Raw genomic sequence first — 23,592 nt, forward strand, 5'->3', positions numbered from 1 at the left:
ACAGGATCGGGCGGGAGCGGGGGCGCTTCTGTGGACCGAACCGCGCCCGGGCCCAGCCTGGTGCCCACGGCCCCAAAGCTAAACCGACCTCGCACCAGGACACTGGGGTCTGTTCACTCCCCCTCCCCTTCCTTGGAAAAAATGCCTCGTCACCGCTTCTGCCCGCCCCCGCTGGGCTGGGAGAACCGTGGGGTTAGCTGGAAGGTTTGGGGATGTGGGACAGAGAGGCGCCTCCAGAAGCAAATCTTTCGGACGCGGAACATAAAAGGATCTGAGGTCAGGGGTCACAGGGGAAGGGACCCCACTCCGGGATGGCCCTGGGGGAAGGTGTCAGCGCGGTTCACGTGCGTGCTCAGCCCCAGGACTGGCCAATGGGCGTGGCGGGGTGGTGGCCACACCGGGAAGGTGGGGTCATATTTGCCTGCAGGCGTGGCCTGCTAGGCAAGAGGTGGGGTCTCTTTGCATATCCAGTAGGCGGCGGGCCAATGGGCGGGGCTGGGGCGGGGAGCAGAGGTGGGAGGGGCGCTCCCCCGCCCCTGGAACGGAATCCTCCCGGGAGTGGAGCAGGCTAGCGCGCGTGCATCCCGCACCATCCCCCGGCCCCCGGCCCCGGCCCGCGTCAGACCGAGCTGCCGCCGCCGCCACAGCAGCAGCAGCAGCAGCACTCGGGGATCCGGGCCCAGCCGGGGCCGCGGGAGGCGGGGGCGCCTGGGCCCTGGATGTCCCGCAGCGCGACGGCCAGCGTGAGAAGGGCGGGAGAGGGGGGCTCGAGTGGGGGGCGGCGCCGCTGCTGATGTGGCGTAGGGTGGGAGGCGGCCGTGGCGCCCGGCTGAAGAGAGGGTGCCAAGGCTGGGGAGGGTGGTCCTGGGTGGGGGTCCAGGAACAGGCTCCCGACCAAGCCAAATCTTGGGAGACAGGGGTCTCAGGCACAGGCCCTCTCCTGCCAAGGCCGTGGAGACAGAGATCCCAGACTCAGACCTCCCCCTCAAAAAAAATCAAGGACAGGGGAACAGATTCTAGGTATAACTCCCTAGGCAGGGTTTTGGGGCTGGGGTCTGGGACACAACCCCTATTTCAAGACAAGGCCTCCAGGAGGGGATTCCAGACGAAACGCAGTCCTTCCCCTCCCTGCCTGAGGAAAGGAGGTCTCTGAGCACAACAACCCTCTCTAGGCAAAGTCTTGAGGATGGGGTCCCTGGGCAGTTTCCCCACCAAGCCAAGGCCTGGGAGATTCCAGGCAGTCTGTCCCCAAGCCTCAGAGGCGTCCTGGGCATAGCATCCCCCCCAATCGTTGGGCGGCGTCCCAGGAACAGCCCCTTCTCAAAACAAGCTCTCTGTGCCTGGGACTCCCCGCCTCCGCCCCATCAAGCCTAAATAAAATAAAGGAAATTTCAGGCAACCCCCATCAAGGGCTTAGTCAAGGGTCCCAGGGCACGGGTCTCCTGGGCCACCCCCTTTGTCCCTGGGGCTTCCCAGCTGTCTGGGAGGGGCCCCACCCGCAGACAATGCGCCGCCTTCCCCTCCTGGTTCTGGCCCCCCAGGCTTTAGGATTCAGGCTGGGCCAGGGGGCGGCTCCCCAGGGACCCGGTGCAGCCCTGTCTGTCCGCAGCGTCTGCGGTGTCGGCGGCTTTGTGTGTTCTACCTGGGGGGAAGGGGAAAGCAAGCGATGGGGAGGTGGCTAAGAGTGTGACCCTGTGTTTTTGTGACTGTGACTGCCTGTGTGTGTATGTGTGTGAGCTGTAGTTGGTGACTATGAGGAATCTTGTATGTGTTTCGTGCTTGTGGTTGTGTCTGATAGTGTCTGTGATTGTGTGTGACCCCAGCATTTGTGTGACTGTGTATGTGCATATGATAGCTCCTCACTGTGCAGAACCCTATACTTTTTAGTCTGTCTGTGTTTGCATGTGGGCATGGCTGTGGCTGTGTGGTTGTGTCTGTGATTATGTGTTTTGTGAACCCATGTATGTGTCTTAGTAACTATAAGTAGGTATGTGACAGTGTTATCTGTTGAGTCTGGGGTTGGGCATGTGTGTGGCTGACTGAAGATGTGAGTGGAGTTGTGACTGTAAGTGGAGTTGTGTCTATGACTCTATGTCTATGTGCGACTGTCCTAATGACTTCAAATGTTTGTGGTTGTGTCTATAACTGATTTTATGTGTGTGCCACACACGTGTTTGTGGGACACACAACTGTGCTGGCAACTCTGAGTGTATGACTGCCACTGTATATGAAGTTACGTTGTGCTTACGTGACAGGTTGTGTGCTGGCACTCTGACTTGTATGTTTGTGTTTGTGTGTTCACAGCCACATCTCTGTGTGACCAGGGTTGTGTAAATGATTGCATCTAGCTCTGTGTGTTGATACTGAGTGACTGTATGCATTTATAGTTGTGTATGTGTGATTTGGGTTTCGTATTTGACTTGGGGTCTGAAACCCCAACGGACTATTAATAGTGGGTTATTTCGTTGCGTGTGACTCAAGCTGTAGGTGTCTATGTGTGGTGGCACCAGGTAATTGTGTGTGTTTCTGGGGGTGGGTGTATGTGACTCTGGCTTCCATGTCTGTGTGTGACCTGCATGTCTGTGACCCTGGGTGACTCTGGGTACTCGTTATCTGTGTCATGGTCTATATGAGTGTGTATCTATAGCTGTGTGGCTGTTTGGGGCCGGGGTGTGTGTGTCCCTGAATGTGTGCTGGGCTACTTATGTTTGAATCTGCGTGATTTAGTGACAGAGTGACTGTTTCCTGACTGTATATGTGGCTCTACCTGGAACCCTGTTCTGTGTAAACACAGCTATAAAAGTGCTCTATCGGGGTCACTGCATTTAGAGCATACACCTGACTGTGCGCTTGTGTGTGAGAAATGGAAATCATGTGCTGTGTGAGATCTTGTGTGTTGGTCCACATGGAGCCCCATACCTGTCTGTGGGACTTACGTGTTTGCAGGAGGAGAGACTGTGTTCCTCTGTGATGCTATGACATGGTACAGCTGGGGACGGCATGTTGGGTGACTGTGATAAATGCACTATGACCGTGATATCTGGCTGGGTACTGTGGACAATGATGCTGTGTGACTTTGCATACGTGACTGTTTCTGAAATGTGTACAGCTATGACTCTGAGCCACTGACTGTCTGGCTGTTGTCTGAGGGTGGCTGTCCTTGGGGACAGCTGTCTCTGAATGGTTGTTTGTATGTCTTGAGTGTGCATGCCCATTTCTTTAATGCATGAGCCGTGGCCACTGGGGTCTCTGTGTGGGACAGAGTCTGGAGGACCGTCCATCTAAGTGTGGCTGAGACGGTGACCAAATGTGTGCCTCTGTGACTGGGATGTGTGACTGTGACAGTGTGTCACCAAAAAGGTGTGCTGGCGTGACTGATCCAGTGGGGTTGAGTGTCCTTGGGCAGCTGTGTGACTGCTGATGATTAAACACATGTGCTGGGGCTGGGTGTGGCTGGGTGCAACCACGTGTTTGTCAGTATGTCTGCATGCATCCATGACCAGATGTCCACAGGCAGCAGGGGAGCTGTGTGTGACCAGTGTATGTGACTTGGTGCTGACAGGTGACCTCTGGCTGGGTATGCTTCTCCTTGGGTGAGTCTGTGACATGAGTATCTTGGGTGGGTACCTGAGGAAAAAACTGTCCTTGGGTGTGGTTGTACGTGGGCTGCCCCACTGGGTGTGCCTGGATCCAGCTCTTTGTACATGGCAGAGAAAACAGAAGTGACCAGATATCAGTGGCTGATATGCCCATATGTCTGTGGCAACACCAAGGCAGGCTGGGAATCTAAATGCCCATGGACAGACATCTGTAGTAGAGACTATGTGTTTGCAAGCATAGGTATGTGGTCATATATTTATAGTGGCTGTGACTGTTGATGCATAGCTGTGTGATCCGACGTGTGTAGCTGTGGTTGTGTCTGTGTGTAACTAAATGTACAGGGGCTGGGGACAAGTGGAACTAGGAGTTGCCTGGATACACGTGACTGTATGTGTGTGTACAGCCCTGGACGTGTGTCTAGAGGGCAAGGCCACTCCCTGTCACACCAGCCCCTTGGGTACTGAGGGCCTCCTGAGGCCAGGACATCCCCAACACATGCCCCCAAAACACATCTACTCATTGCAGCCAGATGGCTGATCACCATAGTAGTAGTTACTATGACAACCAGGGCTCTCGTAGGGTATCCTGAGATGGAGGGGGGTTGGCTGATGTCCAAAGACTGGGTGAGGTTGGGGACTGAGCCCCACCCCAGGCCAGCTTCTCAACTTTTCCTCCCTCCTTTGGGCAGGGCGGACCCAGGAGGCCTGAGCAGCATCTGCCCCCTGCCCCCTTCGGGGCCCTGGGGCCCCCTGAAACCTCCAGGACGGAGCCAGGTGAGTGGCCAGCTGGGAACAGGGCAAGGGCTGAGTGAGTGGGTGGGTCTGCCTAGCGCTGTCAGAGGAATTGTCCCTGCAGTCACACAGGCTTAATCACATTTGTGAGTGGACACCCTCAAATGTCTTCCCTGCACACTTGCTGACTGCATTCATAGACACACTCACACTTGGACACTCAGACACACACCAACATCCCCACACCCACAGGTGCAGGGTCACACAAATATACAGACACAACCCTAGACAACACCCAGACTCCCTCACAGGAGACCACAGACACTCACCAGATACAGACTCAGTGAGTTTCAAGGGAGCACTCTCACACAGATTTCCCGACAACACTCACTGACCCGCACTTTACAGACAACAGCCACACTTTCACCAGCGGACACAGCCTCCCAGACAGCACACGTGTGCTCCTGCCTTCACAAACGGCTACACTTTTGCACAGAGACACAGTCTCACAAACTCAATGGAATACTACTCAGCCATAAAAATCATAAAATAATGCCATCTGCAGCAACATGGATGGACCTGGAGAATGTCATTCTAAGTGAAGTAAGCCAGAATGAGAAAGAAAAGTACCATATGATATCATTCACATGTGGAATCTAAAAAAAAAAAAGACAAATGAACTTATTTACAAAACAGAGACAGCTCACAGACATAGAAAACAAACTTATGGTTACTAGCAGCGGAAGGGGGTGGGAAGGGATAAATTGGGAGTTTGAGATTGGCAGATACTAACTACTATATATAAAATAGATAAACAACAAATTTATACTGTACAGCACAGGGAACTATGTTCAATATCTTGTGGCAACCTATAATGAAAATGAACGTGAAAAAAATATGTATGTATGTGTATGACTGAACTGTTATGCTGTACACCAGAAACTGACACACCATTGTAAACTGACTATATTTCTATAAAAAAACAAAAAAAAACAAATAATACTCAGCACTCTCAGACCACAGCCACATTCTCACATAATCACCCCCTCAAAAGTAACATGAACACACTCTCGAAGACAATAAGCTCACAGTCTTACACACCCTCACAGACACAGGGATGCATACAGCCCCACCCACAGAACCATACTCATGGAACCATACTCTGCAACAACAGCCACATGATCTGACTCGGACACACCCTCACAACCAACAGCCACAGACACACAGCCTCACCAACAACAACCACACTCCTGAACAGACACGGTGCTCTGGGTAACTCTCACAGACACACACTGTCATGGGCAACAGTCATCAAAGACAATTGCCACACCCTCACATGGACACACAGCTTCAAAGACAACAGTTACAGACACACTTTCAAAAACAACAGCTTCATGCTCAAACAGAGATCCATCCCCACATTCACACAACATTCATACTCACCGCCACTCTCACACATAGATACTCTACAGCAACAAGCCTCAAGGTCCTATACTCACAGACAACAACCACGTTCTTGGACACAGACCCCCTCCCCCCGCCATGGGCAGCAGTTCACAGACACACTCATCAACAGCCATTCTCAGACCTGCGTCCTTCTGTACAGCCTTCAGATATACACACGCTCACAGACAAGAGCTGCGTGCTCAGATCTAGACACCCGGGAACACACCTACTGCACACTTGCTTGCACATGCACGAAGTCCCCATCTCCTGTTGGTGCTCTGAGGTTTCCCCTCAGCTTCCTAGGACTGTCAGGATGGCTTATCAGTCAGCGAAGACACTCTTCGTCAGGGAAGACTGTCTCAGTGGCTGGCCACCTCCACCATCACTGCTACCTCTGACATTGCAGGTGCACCTCCACCCCGGGTGCCTTAGGGTTGACACAGTTTTCAGAGGGGAGGAAGCTCAGGGTTCCAGAGACCAGCTCCTGGCCCCGATACCCTCTGGCCTGGGCTCTGGACCTCAGTCCCTGGACTTGGGTCCCCCCACGTGGGACCCATGCAACTCCCAACACTTGTGCCCTCTGACTACCTCACCCCCTGACCCCAAACCCCTAAAACCCCTGACTTCATGACCTCTGACTTATATGCCCTCTAACCCCCGTGCCCTCTATTGCCTTAACTTCCTGTTAGTTTGGATCCTCATGCCTCTTGCCTGTCACATCCCCAATCTCCAGACCCCTCAAAGCTGTGACTCACGGCCCCTCCACCCCAGACCTCCTTTCCCCTTAGTCCCACGTCTTCTGAATCCCCACTGCTGATTCTCCCACTCCCCTGCCTTAACGTCCCCTTTCCTGGTGTCTACTGACTGCTCTTGGTCCCCTGAATGTCACGTCCTCTGACCCAGTGATCCCCTAACCCTCTTACCCAACTCTCATGTTATCTGACCCCATGCTCCCTGAGCACTGTGTCCCCCCACCTTGAGCCCCATGACCCACCCTTGCCTTGACTCTCACCCCTATCCTTTGTCAGCAGACGGGGTGGGCACTATGAACAAGCTACGGCAGAGCCTGCGGAGGCGGAAGCCAGCGTATGTGCCCGAGGCGTCGCGCCCACACCAGTGGCAGGCGGATGAGGACGCGGTGCGCAAGGGCACGTGCAGCTTCCAGGTCAGGGTGAGTGGGCGGGGCTCGCGTGGGCGGGGCCGCGGCTGTGTACCCGCGGTTCGCTGTGCGCATGCGTGTCTGTGCCGGGTGAGTTGGCTGAGGCCTTGTTCCATGTGGAAGAGACTTCACATCCTCATAGAATTGTGGATCCTGCAGAAGCAGGACCCCATGACGTGGGTCCTTCAAAGTTGGGGTTAAAAACCAGGGCACATTCTCTGGTACCAGGAAAATATTATCTGGGGCGGGATTGGCGGGGGACGGGGCGCGTTCTTCCCGGAGTCACGCAGTTATGCGGGAGTTCACAATTTACAGGGGGCACTGGAAGGTCACACAAATTATGTAGCATTTGCAAAACCCTCTGTTGTTAAGTGCTTTCTGGTTTAGACCACCATGATCCTTCACAACACAGACTATATTTTTATAAGGAAGACAGCAGGATTCAGGTTCAAATCCCCACTCCATCCCTTCCTGGCTGGGTGACAACAGAGGATGCCCCGCCTTAGTTTCCCTTCCCCCAGAAGCGGACCTTAAGTGTGAAGAGTCCACTGTGAAGTACAGGAAACGCTGGTGAGAGTGAAGAAGGGAAGGCAGCTAATAAAGGGTGTCTCACTAAACTATAGTTGTTGGTAACTGAGCTTGATGCCACTAGAGAATTCTGGGAAACAGAGCCTCCCACCCATGGGGTGAGGGAGCTGGGACATATGTATCCCAGCTCCCATCAGTCATTGCATGGGGCCAGTCTTCAGGTGCAGATGCAGACACTGGCACTCTGAAGGACACAAGTGACGTGTTAAGAAGGCCTAGGGAGAGAGGCAGGGTGGGAATCACTACTACATGCTGTGCTTATCCCAGTGTTTCTGGGATAAGAATGAGGTACCCACCTTGTAGAGCTGAGGTGCAGAGTAAATGAGGCAATACATATGATGTGCTTAAGACATTGTGTGATGCATCGCAGCGGCTCAGTGAACACCAGGAATTATTAATTACTGTGCTTATTTCTCCCATCCCCTCCCCACCAAGTACCTGGGCCACGTGGAGGTAGAGGAGTCTCGGGGGATGCATGTGTGTGAAGATGCTGTGAAGAAGCTGAAGGCGGTGAGTGAGGGGCTGGAGCAGGGAAGGGGCATGGTCAGACTGGAAGAGGCAGCCCTGACCATGCCCTCTGTCCTCCTCCTCCATTCAGATGGGCCGGAAGTCTGTGAAGTCCGTCCTGTGGGTGTCAGCCGATGGGCTCCGAGTGGTTGATGACAAGACCAAGGTAGGAGGCCCGTGGGTCTGGGAGTGGGCACCAGTGGGTGCCTCTCTTCAACCAGCTTCACTAGGGTCAAGGACGCCTTCCCACCCACCTCTAGGATGTCCCTCCCTCGGGGACCTTCTGGACGAAGCCATGTGCTCTGGTAACTTCTTGGCACATCTCACAGTCATAATTCAGGATTGAGTCCTGTGGCTATTTGTGAACTGGCATGGATGGTGGGTGAGAGCACAGACTGGAGCAGCCACCTCAGCTCAGATCCCAGCTCACCCACTTACCAGCTTGGTGACCTCGGGTATGAGGGGGTATGAGATTTAACCCTTCCGTGCCTCACTTGCATCATCTGTAAAATGCGGATAAAAGTGGACCCTACCATTAAATGAGGAAGTATATACAAATAGTTTAAAACTATTCCTGGTACAGTGTAAGTGTTCCAATCAATAAAGTTTAGCTATTATGTCCTTATTGTCAGTCTACCCGGCCAGACGGGGGCACCACGGGCCAGGATCTGGGTACCTGTTTACTCACCAACGAATCCCCTGCCCTTAGCCCAGAGACTGCCCTGGGAGGCAGCCAGTGCATGATGACAATTATAGGTTAATGACTGAACAGGATTGATGCCTTTGCACAGGCGTTCCCCCCAGCCTGAAATTCTTTTCCCTGCCTTTTTGCCTAGTTAATACCTCCTCCAGGAAGCTTTGCCTGACTCCCCCCAGCCTGGGCCAGTCACCTCCTCTTGCTCCTGAAGGCCCCTGTGCTCCCCCGATCCCAGCCCCGACCCCTCAGCCTGTGCCTCCCTCATTACAGCCTGGCTGTGACTCTGGCCTGTCTCCATCTGGTGATGGGTCTGATTCCCACACTAAACTGGGAGCCCCATGTGAGCAGGGCCCACAGCTGTTTCAACAAGTGCAGGGTCCCCACCCTGCTCAGGACAGGATATAGAGCAGACACTAAGGGAATGTTGGATGAATGCATGAAAGACAGTTCACGTTCCTTTCTTGGCCTCCCCGGCCCCTCCCAGGACCTGCTGGTAGATCAGACCATTGAAAAAGTCTCCTTTTGTGCTCCGGACCGCAACCTGGACAAGGCTTTCTCCTACATCTGCCGTGATGGGACCACCCGCCGCTGGATCTGCCACTGTTTCCTGGCGCTCAAGGACTCCGTGAGTATCACCAAAGCCCCAAAACCTGCTGCCTCTTCTCTCCCGTGTCCCAGCATCCCAGCCCCACCCCCAGCCGGCTGTGTGCAGTTGGGCAAGTCGCTCACCTTACCTGTCCACGTTATCCGTGCCATGTCCTCATCTGGCAAAGGGGGTGTACTCACAGCCCCTAACTTACAGGATTATTGGGAAACTTGAGGGAGTTAATACAGAATATTTGGAATAATGCCTGGCACTTAGGAAACACTCAGGAAAACATTAGTTATCCTCCTCCTCCTTGCTATCAATAGTTCTTCGTGTTTCTCAACTTTTCTCACTGAAGATCATATACATACACTAACATGCACAGATGGCCTGGGCAACAGCTCCATGAATTTTTGCTTATTTTTGAACCCCACCCAGGTCAAGTGGTAGGGTTTCCTGTCCTCAGCAGCCTGTTTGGGCCCATCTGAAACAATACTCTCCACCCCCATACCCACTCTTCCCTTCAGCTTCGATTCATTTTTCCTGTGGTTCTTTATATTTGTGGAGGGGAGTCGAGGTCCCCTCTGAGAATCTGATGAAAGTGACAAATGGACTGTCTTCTGAGTAGCATTCTCACAGTTAGGATTCTGAGGTGTGTGACAGAAAATCCCCAGATACCAGTGATTTTGGTGAGATAGAAGTTTGTTTCCGTTTCATGTGAAAGACATCCATAGGCAAGCAGTGCAGCATTGGTGTGGCTCCTCTCTCCTTTTATCTTGTTGCTATGCTGGAGTATGGCTTCCACTCCATGGTCCAAGATGAATGCACATGCTCCAGCCTTCTCATCTTCATCCCAACCATGTAAAGGAGGGCTGCAAGAAGAGGGGCACACCCTCTGCTTTTTTGGGAGGTGTGTACCCACTTCCAGTTACATACTGTTGGCCAGAACCTAGTTACATGGGCATCCCTGGCTGCAACAGGTGGAAAATATAGTCTTTATTAAGCATCAGAAAGAGCAGAGAGCCGGGCAGGCTGGGTCAAATTCTAGAGTTTTCTGCCCCCGGTGGACTCCCTCAGGCTCTACCAGGGGACAGTTCCTCTAAGGCACCACTGCAAAGATGAATCCACCTCTCAACGCTCGGGGTTCAAATTCTAAAGAGAGGGTATGGGATTCACCTAGCTTGGGTCACTGTTTTCTCGTTGGCTGAGGAGGATGGAGCACCCAGACTGATTTATCCAGTGTTGAAGAGGAGTTCTCCAGAGGGTATTTGGGGTGCTGTTATCAAAAGCAGGGGGAATGGTTAAGTGAAACAGAAGCTGTCCATCTCAAACCCGAACAGTCTCCACTCAAGGATTTCCCATCCTTTCCTTCACTTTCAGAAATTCCAACTCCAAATAGCCCTGAGCTCCCAAAACTTGTTGATAACCCCCCACTTCCTCAAACCAGGGGAGAGCAGACCAAGCCAGGAGGCTGTGTTGCCTTTCTCAACTTGGTCTTGGAAACTGCTCAGCATTGCTTTTGGGGTATTCTGTCTGTCCAGGCAGTCACAGAGGTCTTCCAGGGCTAAGGGAAGAGAATAAAGACTCCACCTCTGACTGGGGAGTGACAAGATTCTGGAAGACCACGCGGGGCCAGAAATTTGTTGTGGCTATTTTTGGAAAATACACTGCCTCATGGTTAGTGTGGATTTGGTATCAAATCAGCTGGCTGCGGGACCTTAAGCACAAATGGCTTCTTCTTGCGGGGACTCAGTTTCCTCCTCTATAAAATGGGGATAATAACAGTGGCTGCTCACAAGAAAGCATTCATTACGGTCACACACAGAAAGCTCTTAACAGTATCCTGTCATAAGTGTTTAGGAAATAGGAACAGTTGCTATCCTTTGAAAAGTATCTGGAGGTGAGAATCAAAGCAAGAAAAGAGCAGGGCTGTCTCTGGGTAGAGTGTGACAGTGGCTGAATTCCTTCCCACTCCTGAGCTTTGGGTTTTAAGCATTAATCAGTAGAATTCCCAGGATTCCCCAAGTTTAACTTTTGTGTGTGTGTGTGAAATTCACATAAAATTAATCATGTTAAAGTGTACAATTCAATGGCATGTAGACATTCACAATGCTGTTTAACCATCACCTCGATCTAGTTCCAAACATCACTCCTAAAAGAGACCTCATACTCTTTAAGTAGTAGTCACTGCCCCTGTCCTCCACCCCCACCCCAGCCCTTGGCAAATGCTAATCTGATTTCTGTCTCTATGGAGTTAGCTTTTCTGGATAATTCATACAAATTGAATCATACACTACGGGATCTTTGGGGACTGCCTTCTTTCATTTAACATAGTGTTTTTATGATTCATCCATGTTGTAGCATGGATCAGTACTTTGTTCCTTTTTCTAAACAAGTAAGTCCATTTTATGGATCGACCACATTTTACTTTATTCATCCACTGAGGGATCCTTGGGTTGTTTCTACCTTTTGGTTATTGTGAATAGTGCTTCTCTGGATATTTGTATGCAAGTATTTGTTTGAATACCTGTTTGTTTGTTTGTTTGTTTTTTAATTAAAAAAATTTTTTTTGCAAGGCAGGAGGTAATTCTGTTTGTTTATTTGGTTTTTTCAATGAAAGTACTGGGGATTGAACCCAGGACCTTGTACATGCTAAGCATGCGCTCTACCACTTGAGCTATATCCTACCCCGATGAATACCTGTTTTTAATTCTTCTGGGTATATACCCAGGAATGGAATTGTTATTAAATAATATCATATAATATAGTAAATTTGTACTTATATTATATAGTATTAAAATATATATTTATAGTATAATAGTATTTATAGTATAAATTATATTACGTAGTATAATATAATTAATTTACATTCCTGTAGTAAATTTATGTTTAATCTTTTGAGTAATTGCCAAGTTGTTTTCCATGGTGGCTGCCCCATTTTACATTCCCACTAGCAGTGTACGAGGGTTTCAATTTCTCCACACCCTTGCCGATATATGTATTTTTTATAACCGTCTTATAGGTGTGAAGTGGTATCTCATTATGGTTTTGATGTGTATTTCCCTAATGGATAACAATGTGGAACATATTTTCATGTACTTATTGTCCATTTGTGTGTCTTTTTTGGAGAAATATCTATTCAAATCCTTTACTCATTTTTATTTGGGTTGTTTGTCTTTTTGTTAAGTTGTAAGAGCTCACAATATATTCTGGATACTAGACTCTTACCAGCTATGTGATTTGCAAAACTTTCCCCCTGCAACTTTGCTGAATTTATTTATTTGCACTAATTGTAAATCCTTTATGATTTTCCACATATACGATGTGCAGATGGGCCCTGAGGCCCAGAGAGGTGAAGGGACGCATCAGGGGTCACCCAGCACCCAGCTGCTGGAACCCAGGGCTCCTTGCCGTCCAGTCCGCACAGCGCCGCGCCGCTAAGCCCGCCCCAAACTCTTCCCCCAGGGCGAGAGGCTGAGCCACGCCGTGGGCTGCGCGTTCGCCGCCTGCCTGGAGCGGAAACAGCGGCGGGAGAAGGAATGCGGGGTCACCGCCGCCTTCGACGCCAGCCGCACCAGCTTCGCCCGCGAGGGCTCCTTCCGCCTGTCTGGGGGTGGGCGGCCGGCCGAGCGCGAGGCTCCGGACAAAAAGAAAGGTGGGTGCTGCCCGCTGGGGAGGGCGGGGCACAGGCTCACAGGATGGGCCCGGGGTGGGGCCACGGGATCCAGCTGGGGGTGGGCGGGACGGCTGCCGAGGGGGCGGGACTCTGCAGTGTACACAGCATGGCACCGACCACAAAGTTTTGCTACAGTTTATAAAGCATACTTCAGTTTAAGGAGTCCTTTGGGCAATAATCTGTCGGCCACAAATCCCGGCAAAGCTCACCGAGAGCTTTATTATCCGCTAACCCAGGGAGAGGTTCCCAGACTTTTCAAATTGTGTATCCAGACCTGTTAATGGGTTGTGAAGTCAGCTTGCTGGGTTGTGGCTGGCATTTTAAGGAATGAAATGGAAAACAATAGAAAATATCCGAGTAACTGAATGTAGTAAGGGTAAGTATAGTTAAACAATGCTTTTGTGTCAATGTGTGTGTGTGTGTGTGTGTGTGTATGTGTGTGTGTGGAACAGGTTACTATGTAAATCGTGTTTCTTATTCTGGGTTGCCATCATGAAAGTCTGAAAAATACCTGGTAAATTCTGACATTCTCAGTCAAAGGCAGACAGTTTGTAAGTTCTCAAACTGTGTCTTTTAAATGTAAGTGTATTGTGTGCCGAATCAAAATGTAATTTTTTTAGTTTAATTTTTTTTATGGCGGATTCTAGTTTTTATATTTTTGGAGAACACTGCTTAAAATTTACAAAGAATTTACCATTGAGATCCAGGTTAAAGGAGACTGAATATATTTGACAGATATTAATAAATGCAATGTGTGATCCTGAATTGGATCCTGGATATTATAAGTATATAGATATACATTCTCTCTATAGAAGTTGAATATATATGTATATATATCAAAAAAATATGTAGAGATATGAACATCCATAAAGGGCATGAGTGGGATAACTGGGGAAATTGGAGTATGGACTGCAGATTAGCTAATAAATAGTATCATATCCATGTTAAATTTCCCAAGTAGAAATTGTACTGTGGTTCTGAAGGAGACTGTCCTTGTTCTTAGGTACACGCTGAAGGTTTTAGTGTTGAGTAAGCTGCCTGCAACTTCCTCTTTTTTTTCTTGTTGTTTATCTATTTTATATATAGTAGTGTGTATCTGTTAGTCCCAAACTCCTAATTTATCCCTCCCCTCTCCCTTTCCCCTTTGGTAACCAAAAAGCTTGTTTCCATGTCTGTGAGTCTATTTTTGTTTTGTAAATAAGTTTGTTTGTAACATTTTTGGGGATCCCACATATAAGTGATATCAAATGATATTTGTCTTCCTCTATCTGACTTCACTTAGTATGATAAACTCTAGGTCCATCTATTTTGCTGCAAATGGCAATATTTCTTTTTTATGGCTGAGGAGTAGTCCATTTATGTGTGTGTGTGTGTGTGTGTGTTTGTGTGTGTGTGTGTGTGTGTGTATCTGTCTCACACCTTCTTTATCCATTCATTTGTCAAGGGACGTTTAGGTTGCTCCCATGTCTTGGCTATTGTATGCAACTTACTCTTAAATGGTACAGAAAAAATATTATGGAAGGAGAGACATTAAATATGGTAACAAGCTAACACTGGGGAGCATAGGTTAAGAGAACATGTGTACTCCTTGTTCCATTATTACAACTTTTCTGTAAGTTCAAAATATTTCTAGCCAAAAAGTTAGGAGAATTAGTTTTTATCACTTGCTAGAATATTAGAGTTTACAACTTATGTTTTTCTTTGTAAATTATGTGACCATTTACAAACCTTTTGACAAATTTAGAGTTCTTCACAGCTTACAAAATAGTTTGCGGTTTACATCATCTATTAGAATTTGTTAAGAATTTTATCATCAGCAAAGCAGATTACAAACTGTAGTTAACAGGGGGCCTGAGTAGATGATGTTCTATTGTTTGCAAAAGAACACACTGAATACACAGCCCTTCACAGTTTACAAATACTACTTATATAGGATCTTAGAATTTACTAAGAATGTCATATGCTTCAGAGTTTGCGAAGAATTTTTACTGTTTCCAAAGGATATTATCATTTCAAAGGCTATTATCATTTCCAGGTGCTTTGCATTCAGAACTTGCACAGCAAAATGAGAGTCTACAGAGTGATGTGTGATTTGCCGAACACATCGCACAGTGTTTTGCCGTTGAGGCACTGATTCAGTCTCAAGGCACCCACTTTTACAAAGAACTCTCCCCAGTTTAGGAGTTATGGAGCAGTGCACTGTCCCACAGTTGTTTACTGTGCTTTTGTGGGATTCCAGAGCATCGAATATTCACTGCCTCAACTATGACTCTCTCAGGATTCCTGGGGAGGCAGCATGGGGATGTTTCTCCCAGGTTTAGTTGGGGACGCTGGAGCCCAGAAAAGGGAGGGGACTTCCTGAAGCCCCAGGTGGTGGGGGCAGAGGTGGTTTCCCCTTTCCAACCCGTCCCGGGCTGTTTCCACTGCCCCAGCCCCGCCTGGGTGAGAGCCTTACCACCCCTCGTGGAAGATGGGAGAAGTGCTGGGTGACCTCCCTGCCCAATTTGGGCCTGAGTTTAACCTCACCAGCATTCAGGCTGCGGCTCAGCTGAGGCCCAGATTGGAGGATGGCTGTGGGTTTGTGTGTTGGCAAGGGTGGGGAGACCCTGCCATTGACAAGCCCTCCCCTCATGCTGAATTGAGAGACCAGCTACCTGCAGAGAACAACCTGGGAGGAGGGGGTGGGGCAGCGAGCCCAGGCTGAGGGGCTGGAACAATCTGGAAAACTCACAGGAAGAAGCTGGGTCTAGAACAAAGGGTAGCAACTGGAGGAAGGGAGGAGGTACCTGAGGTAGGAAGAATGGTGGGAGGCAGAGAGAGAACAGAGCAGATGGAATGATGGAGGAAGACAGCATGACATGGAGAGACAAGGCCAGAGGGAGAGATGGGTGAGTGCAGACTCTGCAGTTGGCCTGCCCCTTCCTAGCACTGATGCTCAGGCAAGTCACTTGCCATTGCTGGGCTGTAGTTTCCACATGTGGAAAATGGGGCTTATGGTAGTATCAACCTCACTGGATGGTTGTGAGGACTGAATGAGTTAATACTTGCAGGGCACTTGGAACAATGCCTGATACATTGGTCGTGCACCAAATAAGCCCTTGTTAAATTAATCAGGAAGGGAGACAGTCGGTCTCAGAGGGAAAAATCACAGGTGTAGTAAAGGAAGACAGATGGGGGGCAGAAAGCTTGAGATACACAGAGGGTCAGGGTAGGTGATGACTCCCCACAGGCCTGCTGGGGAAGCTGGTCTTGGCTTGGGTGGGGATGAGGGACATTTCGGGGCTCTGACCAGCCTGTTTTAAGGGCAGGACACATGGGGTGAGGAAGACAGCATTGGAAAACAATCAAAGGGACTGGGTAGGAGAGGCCTCCAATGCCAAGGTGAGGTATCTAACCACCTGTCACCCTCATGTCTCCAGCAGAGGCAGCAGCTGCCCCAACTGCAGCTCCTGGCCCTGCCCAGCCTGGGCATGTGTCCCCAACACCGGCTACCACCTCCCCTGGCGAGAAGGGTGAGGCCGGCACCCCAGTGGCTGCAGGCACCACGGCGGCTGCCATCCCCCGGCGCCATGCCCCCTTGGAGCAGCTGGTTCGCCAGGGCTCCTTCCGTGGGTTCCCGGCGCTCAGTCAGAAGAACTCACCTTTCAAACGGCAGCTGAGCCTACGGCTAAATGAGTTGCCATCCACGCTGCAGCGCCGAACTGACTTCCAGGTGAAGGGCACAGGTGAGCCCAGGGCTCCATGGGAGGGAACGTCTGGATCAATGCCACTGTCTGTTGTGAGCAAGAGATAGAGGAGGTAGCGCACACCATGATTGATCAGCACTGTCTGCCACAGGCAGAGGAGAGAGAGGTGGAACACAACATGATCAATTAGCCGTGTCTGCCATCAGCAAGAGAGAGGAGAGAGGTGGTATAAGTGGTGATCGATTAGCAATGTCTGCCCCGGGCAAGGGATAGCAGAAAAGTGGCAAAAAGTCATAGCACTTAGTAACGTCTGCTGTAGTTAGGGATGTGAGAGGTGGCATACAGCATGATTCATTAGCAAAACTTCCGTGGGCAAGGGAGAGGAGAGAAGCTGCCCAGATGTCATGTTTTTGGTCAAGAGGAGACTGCGGCACCACAGGCTGATGCTTCCTCCAAGCATCTGGCCAGTAGAGCCATGAGATCTGGCCAGGGGAAAGATACAGGTTCAGAGAAAAGAAGGATTGTGGTAGAGTAACAATATCTGCCTAGGGCAGGGAGAACAGAGTAAAGGCAGACATCATAATCTCCTTACAGTGTCTACCATGAGCAAGAAAAAAGAGTGAGGCAGCACGCCACATGGTTAATTAGCAGTTTTCCGTGGGCAAGCGACAAGAGAGAACAGGAGTGTTCTGTTTTGCTCAAGGGATGACTCCCAGGGTTTGGCCTATGGAAGCATGAGGTGAAGGGTGAAAGTGAGCATGGGGATCATGAGGTCATGGAGCGTAATGATAGATTCATGATGTCGCTTGTAGGCAAAGAATTGGGCAGAGGGAGCACACAGCATCACTGATTAGCCATATCTTCCAGGGATAGTGATGAGGCAATAAGTAGTACATCATCATTGATTAGCAATATCTACCACACTGGTGATAGGAGAGAGGCCGTACAGATGTCCTGTTTTGCTTAGAGGGAAGATGGAATTACAAGGATCAGTCCTTTCTTCCAGCATTTGGCCAGTAGAGCCACGAGGTCTGGCCAGGTGAGGGGGAAGGTAAGTAAAGAGTTCAATAGGAAGAAATCGTATTTGATTACTCATGTCTGCCATGGACCAGGAAAAGGAGATGGCATATGTCATGATTTAAAAACAGTGTCTGCCATGGGAGAGAAGAGAGAGGTGGCATGGAACCATGTTTTGCCCAAGGGAGACAGGCAGGAGGGCTGCCTTTCCTCCCAGCTGTCATTGAAGTCATGTGGTCTGGCCCGCTCTCCTGCTTCCTGATGCCAAATCGAAGACATCTACCCCTCATGGTCCCGGGGATTGGTGTGGGAGGTGTTGATCAGTATCCAGGAGGCTGAGCTGCTCCGAAAGGTGACTGCTGAGCAGATGCCAACGCTTGAGAATGACGCACACTCACTCCATGTCCTGCACACACCCTCAGATCTGCTGTCCTCATTAAGCAGCCTGCCATTAAGCACACCCCCAGGGCTGTCACACCTGTTCCCTGAGAGGTGGCAGGGGCCCCAGGCTTTATTTGGATGCCTCACACACCTGTAGCCACTTGCACACTTGCTTAGATGTGACTTGCCATGTAGAAATGTCATGGACTCCCACAGATGTCACACACACTCAGAAGCACACACCTAGAGTCATGAGCACTCAAAAATCGCACACACTTGGAAGTCACAGAACCTGGTGTTACCATAACACACACTTAGCACATATCCAGACATCCCACTCAGAAATCACACCTGCAGATTAACACACCCTCACCAGCCACACACCCAGATTCACACAAACTTGGAAGTCACGTATGATGACTAATGTCCGGTTCCACACATCACGCAGGCGGATTGGCTCACACTGGGGAATCACAGTCAGGATGCCCCACACCTGGATTTCAGTCACACTCAGATGCCACCCTCTCAGAAGCTGCACACCCTTGTGGACTCACAGGCACGGTCATCACAGAATTGACCTGGAAGCCACTTACCTTCCCACCTGGGCACCCCCATGTCACACCTGCCAACTCCTAACAGCCAGTTTCTTTCTGATGCTCACTGGAGCATCATGCCCACTCCCTTGGAGACAGACCCTTGCTGAGCTGTTACAGGCACTGGTCACACGCCACCCTCGATGGTCCTCTTGTCTATGTGGTGCCTTTGCTCATCCCAAACCCTCACCAGGTCTCCGCACCTGCTCAGTGTCTCCCGTCTCACAGGCACAGGTGCATCTCTGCCCTCATGATGTATGTTACATGCTGGGCCTGGTTGGGGGACAGGACCCCACTTCTCCACCCAAGAAAGACAGATGGCCCGAGCCAGTGAGTGGCTAACATCCATTCTGTCTAGTTGATGCTCATGCCATACACGTGGTTGAACATATTTTTAAATTAATGTATAGTGTTAAACATTTAAGGTATTTCTTCTGGTTTGTGGCTACACACAACTCCTGAGGTCCTCCTTGGTTTGGGGTCCCTGTGATTGTCAGCCATCAGGTGTCACACACTACTTAGCTGTTGTACCACTCAGTTGTCTCACACACACATGCACAGTTATCATGTTTGTGGCTGTGGCCACTTAGTTACTGCAGATTGGACCTACACCTAGTGGGAGCCACTTGAGGGGATGGGATCCAGGGCAGAGGCTGGGCCTGTCTCGGTTCGCTGACTTCTGCCCTTCCCTGACCTCCTAGTGCCTGAGATGGAGCCTTCCGGTGCCAGTGACAGCGACAGCATCAGTGCTCTGTGCACACAGATCAGCTCATCTTTCGCCAGTGCCGGAGCACCAGCACCAGGACCGCCACCGGCTTCAGCAGGTAAACTCGGCCCTTCTACTGGGGTAGATGCCCTGCAGCCCCCTTCTGCATTCCCCTGCTCCTTACAGGGCTACCGCAGAGAGGCTGGGAATCTTGGAATCCCACAGGCTTAGAACCATGGGTTATCTAAGAGCAATGGATTACCACAGAACCATGGGTCATTTAAGAGCTATGGGATGGGTCTGGGGGTGGGGGGAGGGCATAGCTCAATGACAGAGCGCATGCTTAGCATACATGAGGTACCAAGTTCAATTCCTGGTACCTCCACTGAAAAAAAATTTTTTTAAATTAATTTTAAAATAATAATATTATTTTTTTAAAAAAGAGCTATGGGATCATCCTAAAATCATGGCATCAATCACTTTAGAACCATGGTTCATTTTAGAACCACAGGGTCATCTAAGAGCCATGGGTTCATTAGAATTATGGGGTCACCTTAGAACCATAGGATTATTTTATTTTATGTATTTTTTTTAGGGTTTACCCATGGAATCAATTTTAAACCTTCCTGTTTTAGAATCATAAAATTTAGAAACTTACAGCCTTAGAATGACAAGATACTAGAGCCTAGCAGATTGGTGGCCAGGAAACCTTGGAATCTCACAGCCTTAGAAGAGTGCTTGCTGAAAAAATAGCACCATGGAATCACCGTAGAACCATGAGCTTATCCTAGAACCACGGAAGCACCTTGAAATTACAAACGATGTAAATGTGGAACTCCAGAATCTTAGAAAACACAAACTTAAAACTGCTGAAACTTCCACTGTGATGGAAGAGTATACTCTAAGAAAGACCCTGGCAGACCCTAGCCTGCTAAAACAATACATTGGCAAAATATTCGAGCCAAGGGTGATGTTAAAGATGTTTAATAACAGATTTGGCACTGACCCATCAGAAGGGAAGCTGGCCTGGGTGATTGTCAGTCTTGCCTCTACTTTTCCATCTCAGGACTTTAGAATCTCAGAAATCTATTTTCTTAGCCCTGCAGGACCCTTGGGTGGTCCAGGACAGTGAGGCATTTTGCCCAAAGTCTGCCCGGCTAGTGAGGGGCAGAACTGGAGGCAGGGCAGGCAGCCTGGCTGCAGAGTTGGCTCCCCGGCCCAGGGTTCTCTCTGCTGCAGCCCGCACCCCCTAACTGCCCCTCTCCTCTCTCCAGGGACTTCTGCCTGGGGTGAGCCCTCTGGGCCCCCTGCAGCTGCCTTCCAGCCTGGACACAAGCGGACCCCTTCGGAGGCTGAGAGGTGGCTGGAGGAGGTGTCCCAGGTGGCAAAAGCGCAGCAGCAGCAGCAGCAGCAGCAGCAGCAGCAGCAGCAGCAGCAGCAGCAAGCGGCCTCAGTGCCTGCCGTGCCCCCTGGCCTGCAGCCCTTCCCCGCCCCCATGGGGCCCTTCGACGCTGCACCTGCCCAGGTGGCCGTGTTCCTGCCACCCCCACACCTGCAGCCCCCTTTTGTGCCCGCCTACCCGGGCTTGGGCTACCCGCCCATGCCCCGGGTGCCCGTGGTGGGCATCACACCCTCACAGATGGTGGCCAATGCCTTCTGCTCAGCCGCCCAGCTCCAGCCCCAGCCTGCCACCCTGCTCGGGAAAGCCGGGGCCTTCCCGCCCCCTGCCGCACCCAGTGTCCCTGGGGGCCAGGCCCGTCCACGCCCCAATGGGGCGCCCTGGCCCCCGGAGCCAGCGCCTGCCCCGGCCCCTGAGTTGGACCCCTTCGAGGCCCAGTGGGCAGCATTAGAAGGCAAACCTGCCGTAGAGAAGCCTTCCAACCCCTTCTCGGGCGACCTGCAAAAGACCTTTGAGATTGAACTGTAGCCCAAGCCACCCTGCCCACCCCATCATCTCCAGGTGCCTGACGCCTGGGAGTGGAGGCCCAACCTCTCCCCTAGTCCTCCCTGGAGTTGAGGCCCCCAGTATCCCCTCTATGCCCTTTCTCTTTACCACCTCCCACAACCACTACAGAACCAACATTGTGACGCCCAGGTTGCGACGGGATGGAATTCAGGGACGGACCCAGCCTGGCTAAGGGACCCATTTCACTGCCACTGTCTGGCAGAGCTCCCTTTCCCCCACTCCAGGCACAGGGGGATGGCCACAATCCCACCGAGTGCTCTCTGTCCAAGCTACGTTTCCCAGTTTCTGTTATTGTTCTTCTACCTTCCAGTTTTGGGTGGGATGAAAGGGGGACCACCACCCAGGAGCCCTCCTGGGCCCCAAACGAGCACCTAGCCCAAGCCTGGTCATTCCTCAACCCCATACACAGCACAAGCAAAGGGCTTCCCTCTGCCCACCTGCTGCGTTCACTGCCAATGCTGTGCTCACCCCTGCCACCCCTCCCCTCCCCTCGGGGACCCACATCTTCCTTGGGCCAAGGTCTCATGGGGGTAGGGGCCAAGTTGAGGGCCCAGGAGGCGGGGTAGGGGGGAGGAAGGGAGAGAGGATGCTCAGTTACCTCACGTCAGTGCCCGCTGGGGAGGGGTGTCCAGGAAGAAGGAAGGGGTGCCTGGCGGGTACTTTTCTATCTTTTATTTCCAGATTTTTTTGTATCTAAACTTGCAGATTTGTATTATACAAGGACAGCCAATAAAGGAAGAATATAATGGTGCCCCTCGAGAAAGTAGGCTGTGTGTTCAGGGGGATGGTGTGGAGATGGAGCCTTTCCTCCTGAGCCATCTAAAACCCAAGGGAATAAAAAGGGTCTCTCTGCCTATTAACCCCTGAGTCACAGCATGGTAGCAGGTAATGCTGACTCAGCCCTTGAGAGATGGATATTAATGTATACTCCAAATGAATCACCCTGTTTCTGGTTCTTACAGATTTTGAACCAAGGAATTAAAAGAATTCTTAACTGCTGCTGCTAAGTTCAGTATTAAATTTTTAAATAATTATTTTTTTGGAATAGCATATCTTTGAGCTGGTAAATTCATGTTTTGTCAATTGCATTTTCATAACAGGCTAAAGTGTCATCTGATGTGGCAGCATGTTAAGCTTCTATTATTTCTTGGGTTCCTTAATATATATAGTCTACAAAGTTACCGATTTTTAAATATATAATATATAAATTATGTTTAATTCTTTATAGCTCTTTAAAATGAGGTGATTGGTTTTGTGAAATCCACCATTATATCCCCATTTGATAGGTCAGGAAGTTGAGTCACTTACCCAAGGTCACACATCTGGTTAGTCTGGGAGCTGGAACTCAAACCTGGCTTCTGGCCAACCTCAAGGTCAGTCGTTGAACAACCAGGCTGTGAGGGAACAAGCCTAAGATCAGCCCTCCAGGGTTTACGTTACAGCCCATCCACCAGCTGGATCCTGGACTAGGGGACTTGTGACAGATGGCTCAGCCGAGGCACCAGGGGGCTCCCCAGGGAGTGAGCAACGGACTCTGCTGGAAAGGAGCCACACGTTCTCAATCCAAGTCTTTGCAGATGCCATTTCCTCGGCCTAGAACACCCTTTCCTGGCACTGCCCCTTCCCCCAGAAGAATGCTACCCACTCTTCAGGCCTCTGTTCAAATAGCTCCTCTTCTAAGAAAAGGAGATTCTTCCAAGCCCCGCCCTGCCATCCTTTTAAAGCTCCATGACCCTTCCGGCTAAGTCGGGAGCACCCCCTCCTCACTTTGATCCTACAGGAAGCTGTGTTTCCCCTTTCCTCGCCCTAACTCCTCGGCCTGTTTCCGCTGTCGCAGCCCTGACCCATTCTGGGCTGTCACTATCTGGTCCCCCACTGGCCTGTGAGTGAGGGGTCTGGGTCGCTTGGGTGTCCTAGCACAGGTCCTTTCACAGTAGAGGCAACTTAACCTCTGCAAACCGCTGGCGAGTGAGATGGGCAGAAATGACCTAGGGAGACCTCGTCCCACCTAAGATTAGGTGATGTTCCCTTCTCCCCATCGAGGTCATGTTTTGGGGGACGTCCAGCTCAGGTTGCTTCAGCGCGCCTTCCCCTTGTGTTTTGGAAAGCTCCGACCCCTGAGCCGCTTTCTCTCCGGAAATCAGCCTCCGCGAGAGGCGAGGACCACTTTGGAACATTCCCCGAAAGACAGCGCTTAGCGCCCCGCCCCCTTTCCCTGAGCTCTCCGGGAAGCTCCGCCCTGCGCTACCACCA

At 50.7% G+C, this 23,592-nt stretch overlaps 1 protein-coding gene across 6 annotated transcripts; it reads left to right on the plus strand.

The window, feature by feature from the left end:
* Nucleotides 1-204: 204 nt before the first annotated feature.
* NUMBL (NUMB like endocytic adaptor protein) lies at nucleotides 205-22,090 on the plus strand. 6 transcript variants are annotated; one of them, XM_006215005.4, is made up of 10 exons: nucleotides 205-276; nucleotides 4,289-4,373; nucleotides 6,809-6,948; nucleotides 7,960-8,034; nucleotides 8,123-8,197; nucleotides 9,213-9,353; nucleotides 12,780-12,969; nucleotides 16,410-16,715; nucleotides 19,369-19,491; nucleotides 20,648-22,090. In XM_006215005.4, exons 3-10 carry the CDS (start codon nucleotides 6,823-6,825, stop codon nucleotides 21,298-21,300), a joined length of 1,689 nt encoding a protein of 562 aa, XP_006215067.1. In that variant the 5' UTR covers nucleotides 205-276; nucleotides 4,289-4,373; nucleotides 6,809-6,822; the 3' UTR covers nucleotides 21,301-22,090. The 6 variants fall into 6 exon arrangements, with proteins under 6 accessions (XP_006215067.1, XP_015104059.1, XP_072823123.1 ...); XM_015248573.3 differs by having other exon boundaries at nucleotides 206-276; nucleotides 6,806-6,948; XM_072967022.1 differs by lacking the exon at nucleotides 205-276 and adding an exon at nucleotides 520-743 and having other exon boundaries at nucleotides 6,806-6,948; nucleotides 16,413-16,715.
* Nucleotides 22,091-23,592: the final 1,502 nt, after the last annotated feature.

This window comes from Vicugna pacos, chromosome 9 (assembly GCF_048564905.1).
Source record: "Vicugna pacos chromosome 9, VicPac4, whole genome shotgun sequence".
Taxonomy (NCBI): Eukaryota; Metazoa; Chordata; class Mammalia; order Artiodactyla; family Camelidae; genus Vicugna; species Vicugna pacos.